Below are 20,176 nucleotides of genomic sequence, written 5' to 3'. Positions count from 1 at the left end.
AACAGAAGGGAAGAAGAAAGGTAGTCAGAAACCAGGTAGAATTATAAGCGAATGAACTTCTTTATTTTGTTGCAAAGATAAGCTAATGAACTGGTCCGCCTCCCAATTCCCGACAGAAAAAGATTAAGTAAACCTCATTCAGTATTTGTATCAAACTAGCATACATTTCTCAATCATTGTTCTGTGGGGAAACAATCAAGTTATACAGTAAAGGAGTGAAGCACATAAGTTCTCTATGAACTTCAAATGATTACGGTTCCAAAGCTTGCTCTACAGTTGAGTAGACTATTAAGTTTGAAAGTATCAGAATAATGCTTCTACTAAATTGTCAGAAAAAGGGAACAGGCTCCCTAACTGTGGCCACTACAAGAGACTTCAATATCACGCCAGTAAAGGTGAATTTATCTGGAGTTGGCTCTCAAATTCTAAATAAAATAGATGGCATCTGTGCGAGGATCAGGCCAATAGCCGATGAGACCTGAGCTTCAGCTCTGAATTGTAAAATTAATACACAATTGGCCGGCATGAATTCCTCTGCACAAATAAAAAAAAGAATGAGATGTGCATGTGCATGCGACAAAAAACGATGTAAGAAAACAGTGTTTGTTATGAGCATTTCAATGAATTGATAAGCACGCATCAAGTCAAAGTCCGGAAATATGCTCGCCCAAGTTCATCGCTGTCTTTGAAAGCTAAAGGGTGTAACATTATCCCTGACTACCTTTTGGTGTCAGCAGATTCCTCTCAAGTTTTTGTAGTCCTCAAAGCTAAGAAATTTATCCTTAACTTTGAGCCAGTCACCTGGTTTCTGCATGAAGATTGCTATGTATCCTTCTCTGTCGGCCTACAAATGAAAAGGAAAAACCATATACCGGTCAGAATATGATAAATATCGTCGCAGAAGTCAAGGAGCGAAAATTCGAGAAATTGAATGGGTGAAGCATTTGGGTTAAATCATTGTGGAGAGTACGCCTTTTGCATCTTACGTTCTAAATCAAATTTCTCCTTAACTAATGAAAAATCAAGTCTCTTTCCATGTTTCAGAAAAAAGTAATATAGTAAACAAAGCAAACAAATGGGCACAATCAAAATGTTGCTTGAATCCAGACTCTCTTCACAGGCAAGGTTTCGTCACGCACTTCTGGACAAAACATGAAATGCTTCAACAGAGGTAATGGAAATAATATACAACATTACAAAACTGCAAGCTTATCCATGTTAAACTGATTTTTTTACTAGAAACATGTTAAACTGAAATTCGACAAGATATTCCTCTCAAGGTTGCACTCATGTTTCGGTGCTACTCAGTACTCACTTGGGAACAACACCAACAGTGAGTTTACAAAGAAAAACCAACTTAAACATCTCTCGGATACGCATGGATCATAAAGGCTGGACCAGAAAACTATCTTCAGTAAGAGACAATCGGTAGCGGTACCAGCCAACTAGAAAATATAGGTGGTTCACTTTATGCATGTAGGCGTCACCATTGCTACAATATGCCACCGACAACGACAAGCCACACTAATAGCAAAGCATCAAAAGTGTCCTTCTGATAGAGGTACTTACAGAGGTATTAAGCAGATCGGGTTGCTTCATCAATCTATCATTAATCTCCAAAAGCTGCCCTTTCACGCAACACCTAGGGAAATTGAACGTAGACAACACTTCAGTGTAAAAATACAATGACACTGGGCATAATCAATTGCGAGATCTAGCGGACCAACCTCACCACAAAAGTTTTATCCTTTGTGCAGACTTTACATAATGCTGAATTTTCTTGCAAATGTTGTGCATTCTGTAATCGGAAGCACACATCAAATGATTCTGCTAATTAATCAACTAAACAAAGAACATACGTCAACTCCAATTACCCTTTTGCGTTTCCCTGTGACTTTTATCTCACTGCGATCTGTCTTCCCAACATTGAAGTCAATGGCAGTTATTCCCCCTTCCTCTTTCAGTGCAACATGGGCTGTAGCTAAACCAACCACGCACAACCTAAAGTTTTAAGGAACATAAGAAACCAAAGAGAATAAATTTCCTTCCTAATCACCAACGTCAAGTCGCTAAGCAAAAAAAGAATTATTGGCATGTGTCCACTAGAGTTGCATTAGAAATAAGTAAGCAACATTAAACAATGCATCTGTCCAAGACAAAGATCACTGCATTGATATTATTTATGCATACATTGAGCAACTTTTTTCTACTGCCTAGAAATAACCCAGTTTCAGATAAAACTAGTGAATATGTTCACCGGAAGACCATTTATTGCCGGTGATCATGAGAAAGCCAATTTGGACCTGTTGAAAGCGTACTGTTTAAGTTCTCAAATGAAATAAAATAAAATAAGCTTACCCGTTTGGATGGCGGTACACGTACTGGTCATGTCCTGGATTGAGATAATCTGCCAAGAAAGGAGAAGAAATGAATTGGACGACTGAAAGTAGAGTTCACGAATTAAGTTCAACTTCATAATATAAGAACTTAAACAAAATTTTATGGGACAGAGGGAGTATAATACTAGGTCATTGCAATACTCTGTTAACTAAAATTACAGCACCAGAATGCAGAGTGCACACAGAGACATAAAATACGTTTGGATTTTCTTTAGATATTTTCAAGAAAGAAAGAAAACAAAAGGCACATCATGCAGGTGGAGATTGAATGCATTCTCTGGTTGAAAATTGTGCTATTCGACTGTAAGTAGCTGATGTTCTCATAACAACCGTGCAAACCATGTAACCAGTTCATACCCAATAGTTCAACATATGCTTAAACAATCATTTCAGTCAATAAGCAGTACAGAAAGACTAGAACTTCCGTCGCCAAATTAAAAAAGCAAGCTCCACTTCAGAAGTGGGAGTCTAATAGCAGCGAGGTTCCACTCCAGAGATCGAATGCTACCTAGTAGTAGAAGACTAGAGTAGTACTGTATCCAATAGAACAGAGCTCTAAGCTGAAAATCTTCTAGGTACAACAGTAAAGAGGGCGTAGCAAAGGCGGGGTCTTTCTTTTACCGGCGGCGAAGTAGCGCGCGAAGTTGGCCTCGACGGCGGAGGGCGGGGCCGCCGGGAGGCTCCCGGCGTCGGGCGCGATGAGGGCCCGCGTCTCCTCGTCGAACGAGGCGGCGTCCCGCGGCGCGTGCCCGTCGACCTCGGGTGCGCATGCCGCCGCGTTTTCTCCCGCCATCCGAGCCGCTAGCTGCCTGCTCCTCCGTCCGGCGGCCGCTGGGTGGAGGTGGGGGGAGATGGCGTCCGGTGGCGGGCGGCGGCGCGGTTTGTGCGCGCGTGGGAAGACGCTGGAGTGGGAGGAGCGTGGTGGGCTTTGGTTTGTGCGCCGGGCGTTCGTCTGAGCGACTCGTGGGCTGGGCCGCTCGCATGGGCCGGGCCTCCAGCGAAATGAACGAGGCCGCCTCGGTTAGTCTCCGGCGACACCTAAAAAAATGGGTTCTTCTCCGGCGACCGTGGCTTGCTGCCGGTGGGAGCATTAAGCAGAGCTGAGCTGAAGCCGGAGGGAGGGTTTCCACCTCCAGCAATGGAGGAACAAGATCGATTGGTTCTGATCAACTGACAATGAGATCATCGGTGAGAAAAAGAACCTTTTATTTTGCATGCATCAGCATGATGATACATCAGTGTTACACTTACACCCCACACACACAAAAAGTATGAAACAACATGAAAAACTCCTGTGATCCTGTGATGACTCGAACGAATAAGGAAAAAGTGAACTCCTGTGGTGACAACAAATTGCATGCTTGCTATGCTCTTATCAATTACCTCCGTCCCAAATATGTTGTTTTAGATTTGTCTAGATACAAATGTACCCGACACTAAAACGTGTCTGATGCATACGTATCTAGACGAATCTAAGACGACTAATTCGGGAGGGAGGGCGTATATTTGAATATATGAGATCCTTTTGGCTACTGGTGACTTGATAAGCTTGCCAGCTCCTCCTTTGTCAGCGCCGACGGGGCGACTTCAATCTGCTCCACCACGAAACCGGCCTCCTGGCACGCCGTCTTCAGGAGCTCTGCTTGAGCGTCACCGTCCGGGCACATCGCGACCACCGCGCCACCGCTTCCCGTGAACTTCGATGCGGCGCCGATGCTCCTCGCTACCTCGACCATCTTTATGTTCAACTCGCCGAGCGCATCGTCCCCAAACATTTTCCTGCAACCAATCGTGCACAGCCATTTAACTAGCTTGTACTGCTGCAAAGATAAACATACATATACAACATGGGTCTAACAAGGCTGTTTTCAAAGACTCGTCGGCATTGGTCTCACCTCCGCAGATCAAAGTTCTTGTTCATAAGCCTGGCGAGCTCACTATAATTCTTCTGCAACAACGCATTGTGGCCATCATACGCTAGCTGCGCGACTTCTTTCATGGATGATATTATGAACTCGTCTCCGTCAAGCCACCTTTGCCTGACGCTGCTGTGGACCTAATCAGTTAGACAAGGTTCAAATGTGGACATCAGAAAGATTGTTCAAGCCAAAAAAGTAGTGGAATTTGAATTCAGGTTGAACAAACCTTGCCAGAGTCACTCGGGTTCTCGGCGTAGATGAGATACAAAGGGGGGAGCAGATCAACGTCCAGCGGCGTGTACACTCCATGGCCCAATTTATCCATATGCTCCTGGCTAAAATCCTGAGAAGCAAAACATAACTGAAAGATTCAGCAAAACAGAACAACAGGTGAAGGTGAACATGGTTGCATATATAGCTGCCACACATTATACCATGTAAACAAGGCCGCCGTAGACCTGCGCGACGCGGTCCTGAAGCCCGGCGACGATCCCGAGCTCCTTCTCGGCATTGAGGATGAGGTTGGGCCTGACCTCGACCCTGATCTTGTCCCTGACGCCGTAGAAATCCAGGAGGCAGCTCAGCGCGGCGCAGACGATGGCGCTGGAGCCCGAGAGCCCGGCCTGTCGGCAGAGTAAACAAACAGAGCCATCAGTCACAGCTCACAACAACTCTGAATAACGATGGGCTAGGCCAGCACTACAGGTCTGATGAAAAAGAAAAAAACATGCTAGGCCATTGTGAATATTTGGGGGAATCTAAGGAAGGGTGGGGACCTGATGGCTAGCATTACAAAAGTATGCATCTTTGGGGAATCTGGGGGAACCTGGCGAGGAATGTTGGTGTCGTACGACAGTGTGAAGTTCTTGTCCTCCAGGGCGATTCCGTTCTGCTTGCAGTGGTTGTGGAAGATCCTGCAGATCGCCAGCAGCAGCCGCACGCCGCCGTAGTACCCGCCGCCGTCCAGGCGCTCCACCTGCACACGGGTCGGTAGAACTGAGAGATTGGTCGATCTGACAAATCGATGGAGATTAATCTGGAAGAACAGAGATTGGTGGTGCCACTATGTTCCTAATAATCGGCGCCGCGGCGCAATGGATGGATTAATTTGGGTGTTGCTAGATCTGTCCGTTCATGCACCGGCGTTGATGTATCTATCCATTGCGAGGGATGGGGGAGGGAGGGCGGTGCTTACCAGGGCGTGTAGGGAGGGGAAGGCGACGAGGTCGTGGCGCGGGTGGGGCTGGACGAGGAGCTGGTCGGAGGGGCGGAGGCGGACGGTGGCCCAGAGCCCCGCGACGGCGAAGGAGACGGCGCGGCCGCCGTACACGTCGCTGGGGTTGCCGAGGAGGCCCACGCGCGCGTAGGCCCTGCGCTCCATCTCCTCCTTCTCCGTCACCACCACCATCACGGACGCCGCTCGCCGCCGCCGCCGCCGATGACGATGACGATGATCCGGCCGGGATGGCAGGGGGTGGACTGATTAATAATGGCCGGATAACAACGTCAGCTAAGCAGACGGGCCCAGTCGTGGTCACTCGTTTCCGTTTTGGACACAGGCGTTGTTACCCTCGTCCGCTGGATTCTGGCAGGCTGCCACAGGAGTACTGTAGGCTGAGGTTGAGGGCAAATTTGACAAATTTGACCCGAGGACGAAATCAAATCACAGAATGAACTGTCCGTGAAATTATTTCACGCGGCTGACCTTTTTGTGTGACGCCCGACACGAAGACGCCACACTACACTGTGCAACGCCTCACATATAGGCGCTACACGCCTGGACAGCGTTGCACCCCAGACTGCCTAAAAATTGCTAAGTCATTGTGCAGAGCCTAAGAGCTAGGCGCTGCACTGTATAGTGTGGCGCCTAGCTCTCAGGCGCTGCACTAGTGGTTGCACTACAAAATGAAGCAACCACTAGTGCAACGCCTAGAAGCTAGGCGCTACACTGTATAGTGTGGCGCCTAACTCTCAGGCGCTGCACACTAACTTAGTAATTTTCGGATCACACGGGTGCGACGCTGGCCAGGCGTGTAGCGCCTATCTGTGAGGCGTTGCACAGTATAGTGTGACGCCTTCATGTCGGGCGTCACACAAAAAGGTCAGCCGCGTGAAATAGTTTCACGGACAGTTCATTCTGTGATTTGATTTCATACAGAGGTCAAATTTGTCGATTTTGCCGAGGTTGAGGTTGGTCCGTGGTCACACGCCACCGCTTTTCCTTTTCGGAAGCTACCGCCGCACGAGCCGAGCGTACTGTACCCGCTGGAGCTTGGCAGGCTGCCCTGTATCTGTATCTGGAGGAAGCGTCCGTTCTACTGCTACTCTCTCCGTCCCTTCCGATTCTATACTAATTTTAGTCCAAAGTTGTATCAAATTTAAAACGTATTTTGAAATTTGAAACGGAGAGAGTGATTCAATAGCTCATTTTATTTTTACATGCGATCTATCCTGTGTGTATGCCGGCACGACATGCGGGTCATAGCTGGCTGCATGTTTTTTTAGTTGGAATTTGGGGTTCTTTATTCAACGAAAGCACACCTAGCACAGTCAGCCATAAGGCTACTAACTAGGAACGGAGGTACATCATCGGTCCAAGCCTCGGTCACTTGCAGCGAACAAGCTCGCTTAACGCAAAGGTGAGCCGAAAGATTGGAAGATCTAGGAACATGTTGAATAACAAAAGAACTACAACTAGAAGATAAATCCCCAATTTCCAGAAGGATACGTGCCACAACAGAACGGGAATTGTGGCGAGTGTTCCAGAGGTCTACTACCTCCGGGCAGTCCATCTTTTTTTTCCGCAAATACGCAAAGCTTGTGTATCATTTTATTGATAGAAGGAAAAAGAAAGAGTACAATAAAAAATACAACACATGACATGAACGCAAGAAGGAAAAATCATGGTGTCCGGCTTCGAATTGCCGTTGACGCCGGCCACCATCCTTCCATCCACGTAGGCTCTCTACCCCGCAGCCTCTCCGACCCCGTCCACCTACATGCCATGTCGGTTCCAAAGCTCGCGTTTTTCCATCCTCTTAGTTTTGCAAGAGTAACGCCATTGCGCAAAGATAGCGCTTCGGCAATCAGAGGGTCTGTGACACCGTCGTGAGGCTTGCACCAGGCCCCTAGAAACCTTGTCGAAGAACGAGCCACACCACCTGCCCCCCCTTCTCCAGAATGCTATCAGGCCCTTTCCAGTGCTCCAAGGTGTACAGGTGTAAGGGCATTTTTATCCCTTAGTTGGTTTTGGTGATTGATGACAATGCTTTTGCGGACTAATCATGTGCATCGAATATTTCAGATATATTGACTAGGCACAAGATGATTGGGTTCCCCTCGAAGGCTATAGAAGACGGCGTTTCTCTTCGGTTCTTTTCGGTGGTATTGAGTCGTAGGGAAGCTGTACTATTAAGAGGGGGTCCGCGTTGGAAAGGTTGGGTGGATTCATCACGTACACATCTTCCTTTGCACCTCCTTTCCTCTAGCCTTTGGAGCATCCTATGTTTTCCTTGTCTATGCAAATATTGCTCTTGTTTGCCGAACTAGGGGGTGTTGTAGTACTGCTCGTTAGAGCGGTAGTACCGCAGGACCTTGCGGTAGTACCGCCCGCTGGTGCGGTAGTACCGCAAGGTCCCACGGTAGTACCGCTTCTAGTAAGCGGTAGTACCGTGGTCCCTGCTTAGTTCCGCAAGTACGCGGCAGTAAGGGGCGGATGTAATTTTTTACATCCGCGCCTCACGCGGTAGTACCGCGGCTGACTTACGGTACTACGGCGTCGGGTTTTTGCATCGACTCCAACTCTGCGGAAGTAGCCACGGATGTAATTTTTTATATCCATGCCTTCCCATCCCTGGACAGCCCCTGCCTTGCGGTAGTACCGCAAGGGGGAGCGGTAGTACCGCGCCAGCAGTACTACCGCCCTCTGCCTTAGTGCATGTGTGGCTGTAGTACCGCGGGGCTCTGCGGTAGTACGGCGTGCCCCTGCGGTAGTACCGCGCCTCAGGTGCGGTAGTACCGCGTGCCCCTGCGGTAGTACCGCGCCTCAGGTGCGGTAGTACCGCGCCTCAGGTGCGGTAGTATCGCGCTGCGCAGGCTGAGTTGGTGGATAACAGTTGGATTTGTTCTTCCACTATATAAGGGGTGTCTTCCTCCTCTAGTTGACCACCTCTTTCACCTCTAAGCTCCATTGTTGCTCCAAGCTCCATTTTCGCCCGATCTCCTTCCCTAGCCAACCAAACTTGTTGATTCTCTAGGGATTGGTTGAGAAGGCCCCGATCTACACTTCCACCAAGAGAAATTTGAATCCCCCCACTAATCCCTTGTGGATCTTGTTACTCTTGGGTGTTTGAGCACCCTAGACGGTTGAGGTCACCGCGGAGCCATAGTCCATTGTGGTGAAGCTTCGTGGTATCGTTGGGAGCCTCCAATTAAGTTGTGGAGATTGCCCCAACCTTGTTTGTAAAGGTTCGGTCGCCGCCTCCAAGGGCACCAATAGTGGATTCACGGCATCTCGCATTGTGTGAGGGCGTGAGGAGAATACGGTGGCCCTAGTGGCTTCTTGGGTAGCATTGTGCCTCCACACCGCTCCAACGGAGACGTACTTCCTCTCAAAGGGAAGGAACTTCGGTAACACATCCTTGTCTTCACCGGCTCCACTCTTGGTTATCTCGTGCCTTTACTTGTGCAAGCTTATTTGTGCTTTATCTCTTGCTTGCGTGTATGCTTATTGTTGTTGCATCATATAGGTTGCTCACCTAGTTGCATATCTAGACAACCTACTTTGATGCAAAGTTTAAATTGATAAAGAAAAGCTAAAAATTGTTAGTTGCCTATTCACCCCCCTCTTGTCAACTATATCGATCCTTTCAATTGGTATCAGAGCCTCGTCTCTTTATTAAGGACTTTACCGTCCGAAGAGTATGGTTGACGTCATAGACGGTGTGGAGGAGCACTCTGGTGTGAATCCGGTCTCGTCTACGGGAGATGGGGGAACCGCGGTCTCTCGTGAGGAATTCAATGTGGCGTTGGACACATTGAAAACCTCCATGACGACCGAGGTCGAAAGCATGTTTAATAAATTCTTAGAAGGGCTTAAACTTTCCACCGCACCATTGAAAGTGGGTGATCCCGCTAACAAGGTGACGGATGCTACCTCCGACAAGGGGGAAGCTACTAGCGAGAAAGCTCCTTCTTCTAGTGGTAAAAATGGCACCGGCATCTTTGCCCATGTGGAACCTCCACTTGTCTATGGTGGACCGCTTCCTTCCACTCATTTGAATCATGCCGACCCGGCCCCTAAGATTGAGAAGAATGTAGAATTTGATTCTTGGGTCTATCGTTTTAAGCGTCATTTAAATCATGTGAACACTAACCTTTGGAGAATCATTGAAGAAGGTTTCTATCCGCATGACCAAAGCAACTTCACTCCTAGAGAGTCGTGGACCATCAATTCAATGAGAATGCTCTCTTCATCATCCAAGAAGCAATCCCACCCGAAGATCTTCCTCATCTCCGGCCCTACACCATTGCCAAAGATGCTTGGCAACAAGTGATTTCCCTCTATCGGGGAAGCGCAAGCATTCAACGCTCCAACTATGAAGTGGTGCAAGATGAAGCCGATGAGTTTGCAATGAAAGAAGATGAAGAACCTCGTGAGCTTTATCGGAGAGTAACCAAACTCGCGGTCTCTCTCCGAGATCATGGAAGTAAGGACACGGATGACAATTGGATCAAGCGCAAATTCCTCAAGGCAATGATGCCCTACCACAAAGCCATGTCCTCCGTCATTCGTCAAAGGCTGGACTTCCACACCTTGTCCTCAAGTGAAGTGTTGGATGAGTTCGTTGCTATGAGCATCTTGGACAAGACCGCCGACAATGCGGTTCTTCGCTCTCAAAGAGTAAAGAAGCCCAACCTTGCGCTAAAGGCCAAGGTGAGTATGGAGGAAGAGGATGAAGAAGAAGAAGAGGAGAGCAACCTCGAAGATACGAAGTATGCCTATCATGAACACATGGCTCTTGCTTCAAGGCAATTTTGGAGCAAGAAGAACTCAAGGCCAAACTTCAACAAGAACAATTCAAGTGGCGCAAAGGGCAAGCAACGATTGAGGACTTGCTTCAATTGTGGCAATGTGAGCCACTTTGTTGCGGAGTGCCCTTACGAGAAGAGGGAAGACAATGGTGGCAAGCTCATCCGAAAGGACAAGGCCAAGTCGTTCCCCAACAAGAGCAACTTCACCAAGAAGACTCCTCCCAAGGCATTGGTGGTACAAGAAGAGTACAATGAGGATGATGACGATGATGAAGATGGTGGGTCGGTTGCCATGGCCTCCGTTGCCATTGCGAGACTCCACGGATGTCTCTCTTCAACTCACCCAATGAGAACATCACCGCCAAGTGCCTCATGGCTAAAGCCACCAACAAGGTAACCCCCAACATCAAAACTACCATCATTAATCATCCTTCTTCGACGGATAGCATTGATGAATATGAGGGGACAAATGTGGAGGAGAATGAGTTTGAGACCTTTATGGGTAAACTCAAGGGTAAATCCAAGAAGCACTTCATTGCTCTCTTGGAACAACTTGGTGAAGTCAATGACATGATCGAGGCTCACGAAGATACCATCTCTAAGATGGAGGGGCATAGTCGTGACTATGCCGATGAGATTTCGGATCTTTCCAATGCTCTTGACGAAGAGCGTGGTCTTCGTTTGGCTCTTGAGGAGTCACACAACGATGATCATGCTAAGTTAAAGAAAGATCTTGATCATGCTCTTGTTGTGTCTCATGTGCTAAACTCCGAGAAGGCAAAGCTTGGGGTTGATCTTGCTAGACTCAAAGAGGAGTTTGACATTCTCGACAAGGCTCACAAAGTATTGAAGGGTGTTCATGCTAGCCTCAAGGAGTCTCATGATCAACTCCAAGTGAAGCTAACTAAGGAGAAAGCCACCTTTCCTCATATGGTGTTAATTGATAATGCAAATGCTACTAACCCTTGTTGTGAGCATGTGCATCTTGTTGAGGAGAATGCTAAGTTGAAGGAGCAACTTGAGAAAGGCCTTGTGTCATGCATACAAGGTGAGAAGAACCTCAACGACCTTTTGAGCAATCAAAAGGAAGTTGTGGCCAAGGAGGGGATTGGGTTCGCACCCAATCCCAAGAACAAGAAGAAGAATGACAAGACCAAACGACCTCCTCCTCTCAAGCAAACTTTTGTGAAGGAGGGAGAGGGTGCTTCCAAGGAGAAGAAGAACAATGCAAAGGGTGGCAGTGTCAAGAAGGGCAATGCCACCCCTTCCAACAAAGCCGGCGACTTTAATCCTTCTTATGTGTTATGCCATGCTAGTGATGGGCATGTTTATGCTAAATTTGTTGGTTCTCCTCATGAGTATATTGAATGGTCTATTTGGGTTCCTAAGACCCTTGTTACTAACATCAAAGGACCCATTACAAAATGGGTACCTAAAACCAAGCATTGATCTCTTGTAGGTGTTTGCTTCCGGTGGGGGATCATGGTTGCTCGATAGTGGAGCTACAAATCATATGACCGGAAGCAAGGACTTGGTGGTGGACGTGCACAAGATTCCATCTATGCCCACCAATGTCGAGTGGGGTGATGCCTCGTCTTCTAAGGTATTGGGACTCGGCAAAGTTGTCATTTCTCATGATCTCACGATCGAGAAGGTCATGCTTGTTGAGTCCCTTGCATACAATTTACTTTCCGTTCGTCAACTTGCAATCATGGGCTTTGCCACTTTCTTTGATATTGATACCGTGGCCCTCTTGTGGAGCAAGACTCTTAAAGTAGCCTTTGTTGGGCATGTCGAGAACGGTCTCTATGTGATTAACTTTTCGGAGCGACCCACTAAGACCGCGACATGCCTAATGGCTAAAGTTGACGTGGGATGGCTTTGGCATCGCCGTTTAGCCCATGTCAATATGAGATCTTTGCAAAGTCTTCTCAAGGGGGACCATGTCCGTGGACTAACGAATGTTAGTTTTGCTAAAGATCGTGCTTGCAGTGCTTGTATCGAAGGAAAGCTACATGAGAAGGCTCACCCTCCCACGACTATCATTTACTCGAAGAGGCCTTTGGAGCTCCTTCACTTGGATCTCTTTGGGCCTCCATCTTTTGATAGTCTTGGGGGTAGGAAGTATTGCTTGGTGATTGTGGATGAATATTCAAGATACACTTGGGTGTATTTCTTCAAGAGGAAGAGCGAGACCCAACAAACCGTCATTGACTTTGCAAATGAAGCCCAACGTCAACACAATGCAAAGATCTTGACAATAAGAAGTGACAACGGCACCGAGTTCAAGAACTACACCTTGGATGAGTTTCTTAGTGATGAGGGGATCAAGCATCAATATTCCGCACCTTACACCCCTCAACAAAACGGTGTTGCGGAGAGGAAGAACCGGACGTTGATGGATGCGGCAAGGATCATGATGGCGGAGTTCAAGTCTCCATACAACTTTTGGGCCGAAGCCATCAACACCGCGTGTCATGCATCCAATCGGCTCTACCTCCGCAAGGGCTTGAACAAGACTCTGTAGGGGAACGTAGCAGAAATTCAAAATTTTCTACGCATCACCAAGATCAATCTATGGAGTAATCTAGCAAAGAGGGGAAGGGGAGTGCATCTACATACCCTTGTAGATCGCGATGCGGAAGCGTTGCAAGAACGCGGATGAAGGAGTCGTACTCGTAGCGATTCAGATCGCGGTTGATTCCGATATAGGCACCGAAGAACGGTGCCTCCGCGTTCAACACACGTGCAGCCCGGTGACGTCTCCCACGCCTTGATCCAGCAAGGAGAGAGGGAGAGGTTGGGGAAGACTCCGTCCAGCAGCAGCACGACGGCATGGTGGTGGTGGAGGAGCGTGGCAATCCCGCAGGGCTTCGCCAAGCACCGCGGGAGAGGAGGAGGAGGGAGAGGGGTAGGGCTGCGCCGAAAGAGAGACGTTCTCATGTGTCTTGGGCAGCCCACACCTCAACTATATATAGGGGGGGAGGGGGCTGCGCCCCCCTCTAGGGTTCCCACCCCAAGAGGAGGCGGCCAGCCCTAGATCCCATCCAAGGGGGGCGGCCAAGGGGAGGAGAGGGGGGGCGCCACTAGGGTGGGCCTCAAGGCCCATCTGGACCTAGGGTTTGCCCCCTCCCACTCTCCCATGCGCTTGGGCCTTGGTGGGGGGGCGCACCAGCCCACCTGGGGCTGGTCCCCTCCCACACTTGGCCCACGCAGCCTTCTGGGGCTGGTGGCCCCACTTGGTGGACCCCCGGGACCCTCCCGGTGGTCCCGGTACATTACCGATATCACCCGAAACTTTTCCGGTGACCAAAACAGGACTTCCCATATATAAATCTTTACCTCCGGACCATTCTTAAACTCCTTGTGACGTCCGGGATCTCATCCGGGACTCCGAACAACATTCGGTAACCACGTACATGCTTTCCCTATAACCCTAGCGTCATCGAACCTTAAGCGTGTAGACCCTACGGGTTTGGGAACCATGCAGACATGACCGAGACGTTCTCCGGTCAATAACCAACAGCGGGATCTGGATACCCATGTTGGCTCCCACATGTTCCACGATGATCTCATCGGATGAACCACGATGTCGGGGATTCAATCAATCCCGTATGCAATTCCCTTTGTCCATCGGTATGTTACTTGCCCGAGATTCGATCGTCGGTATCCCTATACCTTGTTCAATCTCGTTACCGGCAAGTCTCTTTACTCGTTCCGTAACTCACATCATCCCGTGATCAACTCCTTGGTCACATTGTGCACATTATGATGATGTCCTACCGAGTGGGCCCAGAGATACCTCTCCGTTTACACGGAGTGACAAATCCCAGTCTCGATTCGTGCCAACCCAACAGACACTTTCGGAGATACCTGTAGTGCACCTTTATAGCCACCCAGTTACGTTGTGACGTTTGGTACACCCAAAGCATTCCTACGGTATCCGGGAGTTGCACAATCTCATGGTCTAAGGAACTGATACTTGACATTAGAAAAGCTCTGAGCAAACGAACTACACGATCTTGTGCTAGGCTTAGGATTGGGTCTTGTCCATCACATCATTCTCCTAATGATGTGATCCCGTTATCAACGACATCCAATGTCCATGGTCAGGAAACCGTAACCATCTATTGATCAACGAGCTAGTCTCCAAGAGGCTTACTAGGGACATGGTGTTGTCTATGTATCCACACATGCATCTGAGTTTCCTATCAATACAATTCTAGCATGGATAATAAACGATTATCATGAACAAGGAAATATAATAATAACCTATTTATTATTGCCTCTAGGGCATATTTCCAACAGACTCCATATGAGATTCTCACCGGTAACAAGCCCAACCTCAAGTATTTTCGGGTGTTCGGGTGTAAGTGCTTCATTCTCAAGAAAGGTGTTCGGTTGTCTAAATTTGAGGCTAGAGCTTATGAGGGCATATTTGTTGGTTATGCTACAAACTCTCATGCTTACCGTGTCCTCAATAAATCCATGGGACTTATTGAGGAGACGTGTAACGTGGAGTTTGATGAGAATAACGGCTCCCAAGTGGAGCAAAGTGGCATTTGTGATGTAGGTGATGAAATTCCTCCTCAAGCCATAAGAAGAATGGGTGTTGGTTTTATCCTACCCATTGAGGAACCCCTTGTGGCCGAAGGAGAAGGACAATGCTCCACTCAAGTGGAGCCATCACCAACCCAAGGCCCACACACTTCCGAAGAACAAAGTGAAGGCCCTCAACCTCATGAACAAGACCAAGGGCAAGATCATGATCAAGACGGTGTTGACACACCAAGTGATGCCCAAGGTCAAGTTATCTCCCCCGAGCAAGTTCAAGATCAAGAATAAGCTCAAGACGGCGCTCAAGATGATCAAGTGACCGCTCCTCAACTCACCACCGAGGAGGAATTGGAGCGTTGTGCCGCCAAGATTGCATCCAAGCTCTCCACCAAGAGTCATATCATGAAGAATGTGCTTGGAAGCATTCAAAAGGGGGTAAGCACTCGTAGACAATTGGCAAACTATTGTGAACATCACGCGTTTGTCTCTTGTGTTGAACCCCAAAAGGTATATGAAGCACTCGAAGATCCGGATTGGCTTAATGCCATGCATGAAGAACTCAACAACTTCGAGTACAACAACGTGTGGAGATTAGTGCCAAGGCCAACGGGGAACCACAATGTCATTGGAACCAAGTGGATATTTAAGAACAAGCAAGATGCTCATGGGACCATCATCCGCAACAAGGCACGATTGGTGGCACAAGGCTACTCCCAAGTCGAGGGTATCGACTACGGTGAAACCTTTGCTCCCGTTGCTCGCCTTGAATCTATTCGTTTGTTGATTTCTTATGCTTCTCATCACAACTTTAAGTTGCAACAAATGGATGTGAAGAGTGATTTTCTTAATGGTCCTATTAATGAGTTGGTTTATGTTAAGCAACCCCCCGGGTTCGAGGATCCCTACTTTCCCGATCATGTGTATCAACTCGATAAGGCACTCTATGGCCTTAAACAAGCTCCACGTGCGTGGTATGACCACCTTACCGAGTTGTTACAAGATCGTGGGTTTGAAGTTGGGCTAATCGACCCCACTCTTTTTACTAAGAAGGTCAAAGGGGAGTTGTTTGTATGCCAACTATATGTTGATGACATTATCTTTAGTTCTCTTACCAAAGCTTTCAATGAGGAATTTGCCGCACTCATGACCTCAAAGTTCAAGATGTCTTCCATGGGAGAGTTGAAGTTCTTTCTCGGTTTCGAAGTAAAGCAAAGAAGAGAAGGAACCTTCATCAACCAAGCCAAATACACTCAAGACATGCTCAAGAGATTCAAGCTAAGTGATGTCAAGCCGGCGTCCACTCCAATGCCCACCAAGTGCCAACTTGACATCGATCCCAATGGTAAAGCAGTGGATCAAAAGGTATATCGCTCCATGATTGGTTCCTTGCTTTACCTTTGTGCATCTAGACCGGATATCATGTTGAGTGTGGGAATTTGTGCACGGTTCAAGCCGCACCTAAGGAAAGCCACTTTGTGGCGGTCAAGCGAATCTTTAGATATTTGGCTCATACCCCAAACTTTGGCTTATGGTACCCAAGAGGAGCAAACTTCAAGCTTGTAGGATATTCGGACTCCGATTGGGCGGGAGACAAAGTGGATAGGAAGTCCACTTCTGGAGGGTGCCAATTCCTTGGTTGCTCTTTGGTAAGTTGGTCTTCGAAAAAGCAAAGTTGTGTGTCTCTCTCGTCCACCGAAGCGGAGTATGTGGCGGCCGGGAGTTGTTGTGCACAACTCTTATGGATGAGGCAAACTTTAAAGGATTACGGTGTCATTTGTGACAAAGTGCCTCTTTGGTGTGATAATGAAAGTGCCATCAAGATTTCTCTCAACCCCGTGCAACACTTCAAGACGAAGCATATTGAGATTCGATATCACTTCATCCGAGATCACATTAGGCGAGGGGAGATCGAGCTCAACTACGTCAACACCCATGATAATCTTGCAGATATTTTCACGAAGCCTTTGGATGAAGCAAGATTTTGCGAGTTAAGGCATGAGCTAAATATCATTGATTCGAGCAATGTTGCTTGAACCCTTGCACACCCCACCACACTCAACTTGTTGTCTAATCTAGGTGTAGGCATGGACATAGGGGGAGTGTTGTTCTCTCAATGAACTCTCCCTCCCCCATTATGCATAAAGTGATCAACTCTTTCACATTAGCCATTTTTGATGGTACTTGTGCTTCAAAGACGAGTTTTGGTCATGGGCCCAAGGATAATTCTTCGCGGTGCCATACCAATTGACTCAAACATAGGTGGCTCCGGCCACTGCCCTCTCCTTGGAGAGTTTGTGTCTCGTTTTTGGTCTGTGTTGTCTCTTGCCTCTCTTCCTTCGTGCCGAGCTTGTGCTTGTGGTGTCCAGTGTGTTAGATCTTTGGTGTGGTCTCTCGCTTGAAGGTTCCGTGCTTTGGTGTCCTCTCTTTTGGTTGAAACTATCTTTTCTTGAGCTCACGGTACTACCGCGGCCTGCCACGGTACTACCGCAAGGGGGGGCGCGCAGTACTTCCGCACCCAGCGCGGCAGTAATTTTTTACTGCCGCCTGGAAGAGCGGTACTATGGCCTCGGTGCGGTACTTCCGCCCGGGCGATACTACCGCAATGACGTGCGGTACTACCGCGTAAGGAGCACACGATACTTCCGCACCCAGCGCGGCAGTAATTTTTTACTGCTGCCTGGAAGAGCGGTACTACGGCCTCGGTGCGGTACTTCCGCCCGGGGCGGTACTACCGCAATGACGTACGGTACTACCGCGTGAGGAGCGCACAGTACTACCGCACCCAGCGCGGCAGTAATTTTTTACTGCCGCCTGGGGGAGCGGTACTATAGTCACGGTGCGGTACTTCCGCCCGGGACGGTAGTACCGCGATGACGTGCGGTACTACCGTGCGGTCGAGGGCGTGTGGGGGTTTCACGGGCAGGGGGAGTTCTAACTCCCCCATACCCATTTGTCTCTCTCCCCACTCCGTCTCTCTCTCTCTCTCTCTCTCTCTCTCAAGAACGGCGCCGGAGGTCCTCGCCGGATCTCCGTCTCCGGCCGCTCTCCTCGGATTCCGACCGGTGAGATCGTTCCCCACCACTCCCTCTTGCCATGGAACAAGGTTTCTCCCCAATCCCTCCCTTTTTTCTTGTTCGTCTTGTTGTTTTTAGGTTTTGGGGTGATGCAAGTTGTTCTTGAGATTTTAGGCCAAATCTATGCAAGAGTAGGATGTAGGAGAGCAGTTTTGTATAGTGATGGTACTTGCTATAGTTGTCCCGTGATGGATTTGATCGACCGTAGTACCGCGTGTTGACACGGTTGTGCTCAGATCTCCATGGCTGTTTCAGATCTGCACCGTGCGGTACTACCGCACGTCCGGTACTACCGCCCTGCTGGTGCGGTACTACCGCACGTCCGGCACTACCGCCCTGCTGGTGCGGTACTACCGCACGTCCGGCACTACCGCCCTGCTGGTGCGGTACTGCCGCACGTCCGGTACTACCGCTCCTTGGAGCTGTACTACCGCACGTGGCGCAACACACGATATTACCATTGTCTCAAATCCCTCTTGTGGCACTTCTCACATGCCATGTCTACTTGTTTCACCTGCTTTGCTGTGGTCTTTGCATTGATCCTTCTCGTGTTTCGTGCGTGTTTGTTTTGTGGTGTGTGTTTTAGGTGGTGGCTCAGGTGCTCCAGCTCGTCGCTCCAATCCAAGCCGTGACACGGGATCCAAGCGTATGCGCAACACAGAGGAAGCAGAGGGCTCCAATGCCCCCCAACGCAGAACCAAGACCACTGCCACCAAAGAGAAGGACCCCGCCAAGGGTATGGATGAGATACCGCTTGCTGAGTTCATCTCTCGGAGGAAGATCAATCCGTATGGAAACCCTCGTGCTAACTTTCGAGGGAATGATCTATTCTGGACCAAGCAGCAGAATCTCATCTATCTGGATGTCATCAAGGCCAAGCAAAATATCCATGTGGAGGTGAAGTGGATCAACATGCATCACATGCGCAAAGAGGCGCACCGGGAATACTTTGGTGATGCTTTGGACCTAGTGGAGCAATTTGGCATTGAGCGTATCATCTCATTCCACAAAGACTATGATCCTGAGATCCTTGCTCAGTTCTTTGCCTCAGTGCATTTTCATCCCAATGAGGAAAGGACCATGACTTGGATGACCAATGGTCGGCAGCTGACTGCTACTTGGAAGGAATTCATGACCTTGCTTGGGGTTCCGGATGAGGGGCTCGCCACACCCCAAGGTGTTCGCCCTCATGCCAATCCCGAGTCTGCCAACAAGAACAAGCTTATGCCCTACTATGTGGAGAAGAGGCTCTCCAATGGCAAGTCATCTTGGGTACTCAACTCCTTTCTTGACATCATGCACCGGATCTTCCGCAACACTCTCTTCCCACGCATTGGGGACAAGGACAAGGTGCATGCCTATCTTGTGGATATGATGCTCCTGTGTGAAGATGCTCGCAACTCTCAGACACCACCACTTGATGTCTCTCATATCATGTGGCATGACCTTCGCTTTGCGGTCTACAACCGCAAGGTCCCCATCTATGGACCTTATTTGTTTCAGTTGATCTCGGCTACCTGGGAGCGGGTCTACCCTCAGGATGAGTTTGAGGCCCCTGGTTGGATCCGGCATGAGCCCATCAACCTCCGTATCAAGCCTCAGTGGGCCAACACTACCTCTCGTGCTGATACTGCGGCTGCCATGGACGTGGATGCAGATGAGGATGAGGAGGAGGCAGCAGACGAGGACAGCTCTGAGGGTTACATCCCTCCCACCTCTGAGCCTTCTTGGGCTAAGCGACTGAAGAACAAGATGAAGATGCTGTTCTGTATGCAAGCAAAGGGGCAGTACCAGACCCATGTGGCTTCCAAGAAGACTCGCCGTCGCGACAAGCGGATTTTCAGGACCTTTGGCAAGAACATTTCTAGCGGGTCAGAGGTGAACATCACCCCAGAGGCAGAATGGTTGCACAAGCAGGGTTATCGGTGGACCGAGTCTGAGGAGGAGTCCGTCCCAGCTGCAGAGTCTGACGAGGAGCGTGCAAGTGACTACTCTGCTTGAGCCACCACTATTGCTGTAGGTGTCCTCTCTGCCTTTTTGGCGTCTCGATGCCAAAGGGGGAGAGAGTGCAGGATTTGCGAGTTGTGTCGTGTTTGGGTCAGTTGAACTTCGTTTATTTTGTTTGCTTTGGTTTGCTTTGGTTTGTGCTCGTGAGACCTTCTATCATATGGTGTAAGACATATGCACTCTATCG

At 48.9% G+C, this 20,176-nt stretch overlaps 1 protein-coding gene across 1 annotated transcript; it reads right to left on the bottom strand.

The window, feature by feature from the left end:
* Positions 1-229: 229 nt before the first annotated feature.
* LOC109763399 (probable glucuronokinase 2) lies at positions 230-5,893 on the bottom strand. Its single transcript, XM_020322243.4, has 12 exons — positions 5,514-5,893; positions 5,145-5,294; positions 4,753-4,941; positions 4,545-4,661; positions 4,295-4,455; positions 3,940-4,178; positions 2,359-2,407; positions 1,875-2,001; positions 1,728-1,798; positions 1,570-1,642; positions 722-844; positions 230-534 (listed from the first exon to the last, which is right to left on the bottom strand). The coding sequence occupies exons 1-11, from the start codon at positions 5,724-5,726 to the stop codon at positions 731-733; spliced, it is 1,503 nt and encodes a 500-aa protein (XP_020177832.1). The 5' UTR covers positions 5,727-5,893; the 3' UTR covers positions 230-534; positions 722-730.
* Positions 5,894-20,176: the final 14,283 nt, after the last annotated feature.

The sequence above is a fragment of the Aegilops tauschii genome, chromosome 6, assembly GCF_002575655.3.
Source record: "Aegilops tauschii subsp. strangulata cultivar AL8/78 chromosome 6, Aet v6.0, whole genome shotgun sequence".
Taxonomy (NCBI): domain Eukaryota; kingdom Viridiplantae; phylum Streptophyta; class Magnoliopsida; order Poales; family Poaceae; genus Aegilops; species Aegilops tauschii.
This window is presented reverse-complemented; position numbering and strand designations above follow the sequence as displayed.

Coding starts and splice junctions, on each gene's coding strand:
- LOC109763399 (XM_020322243.4), bottom strand. CDS start 5,726: ATGGTGGTGGTGACGGAGAAGGAGGAGATGGAGCGCAGGGCCTACGCG. Junction 2,408..3,939: donor GGAGCTGGCAAGCTTATCAA/GTCACCAGTAGC, acceptor CTTTCTTGGCAG/ATTATCTCAATCCAGGACAT. Junction 845..1,569: donor CCGATCTGCTTAATACCTCT/GTAAGTACCTCT, acceptor TTTCATTTGTAG/GCCGACAGAGAAGGATACAT.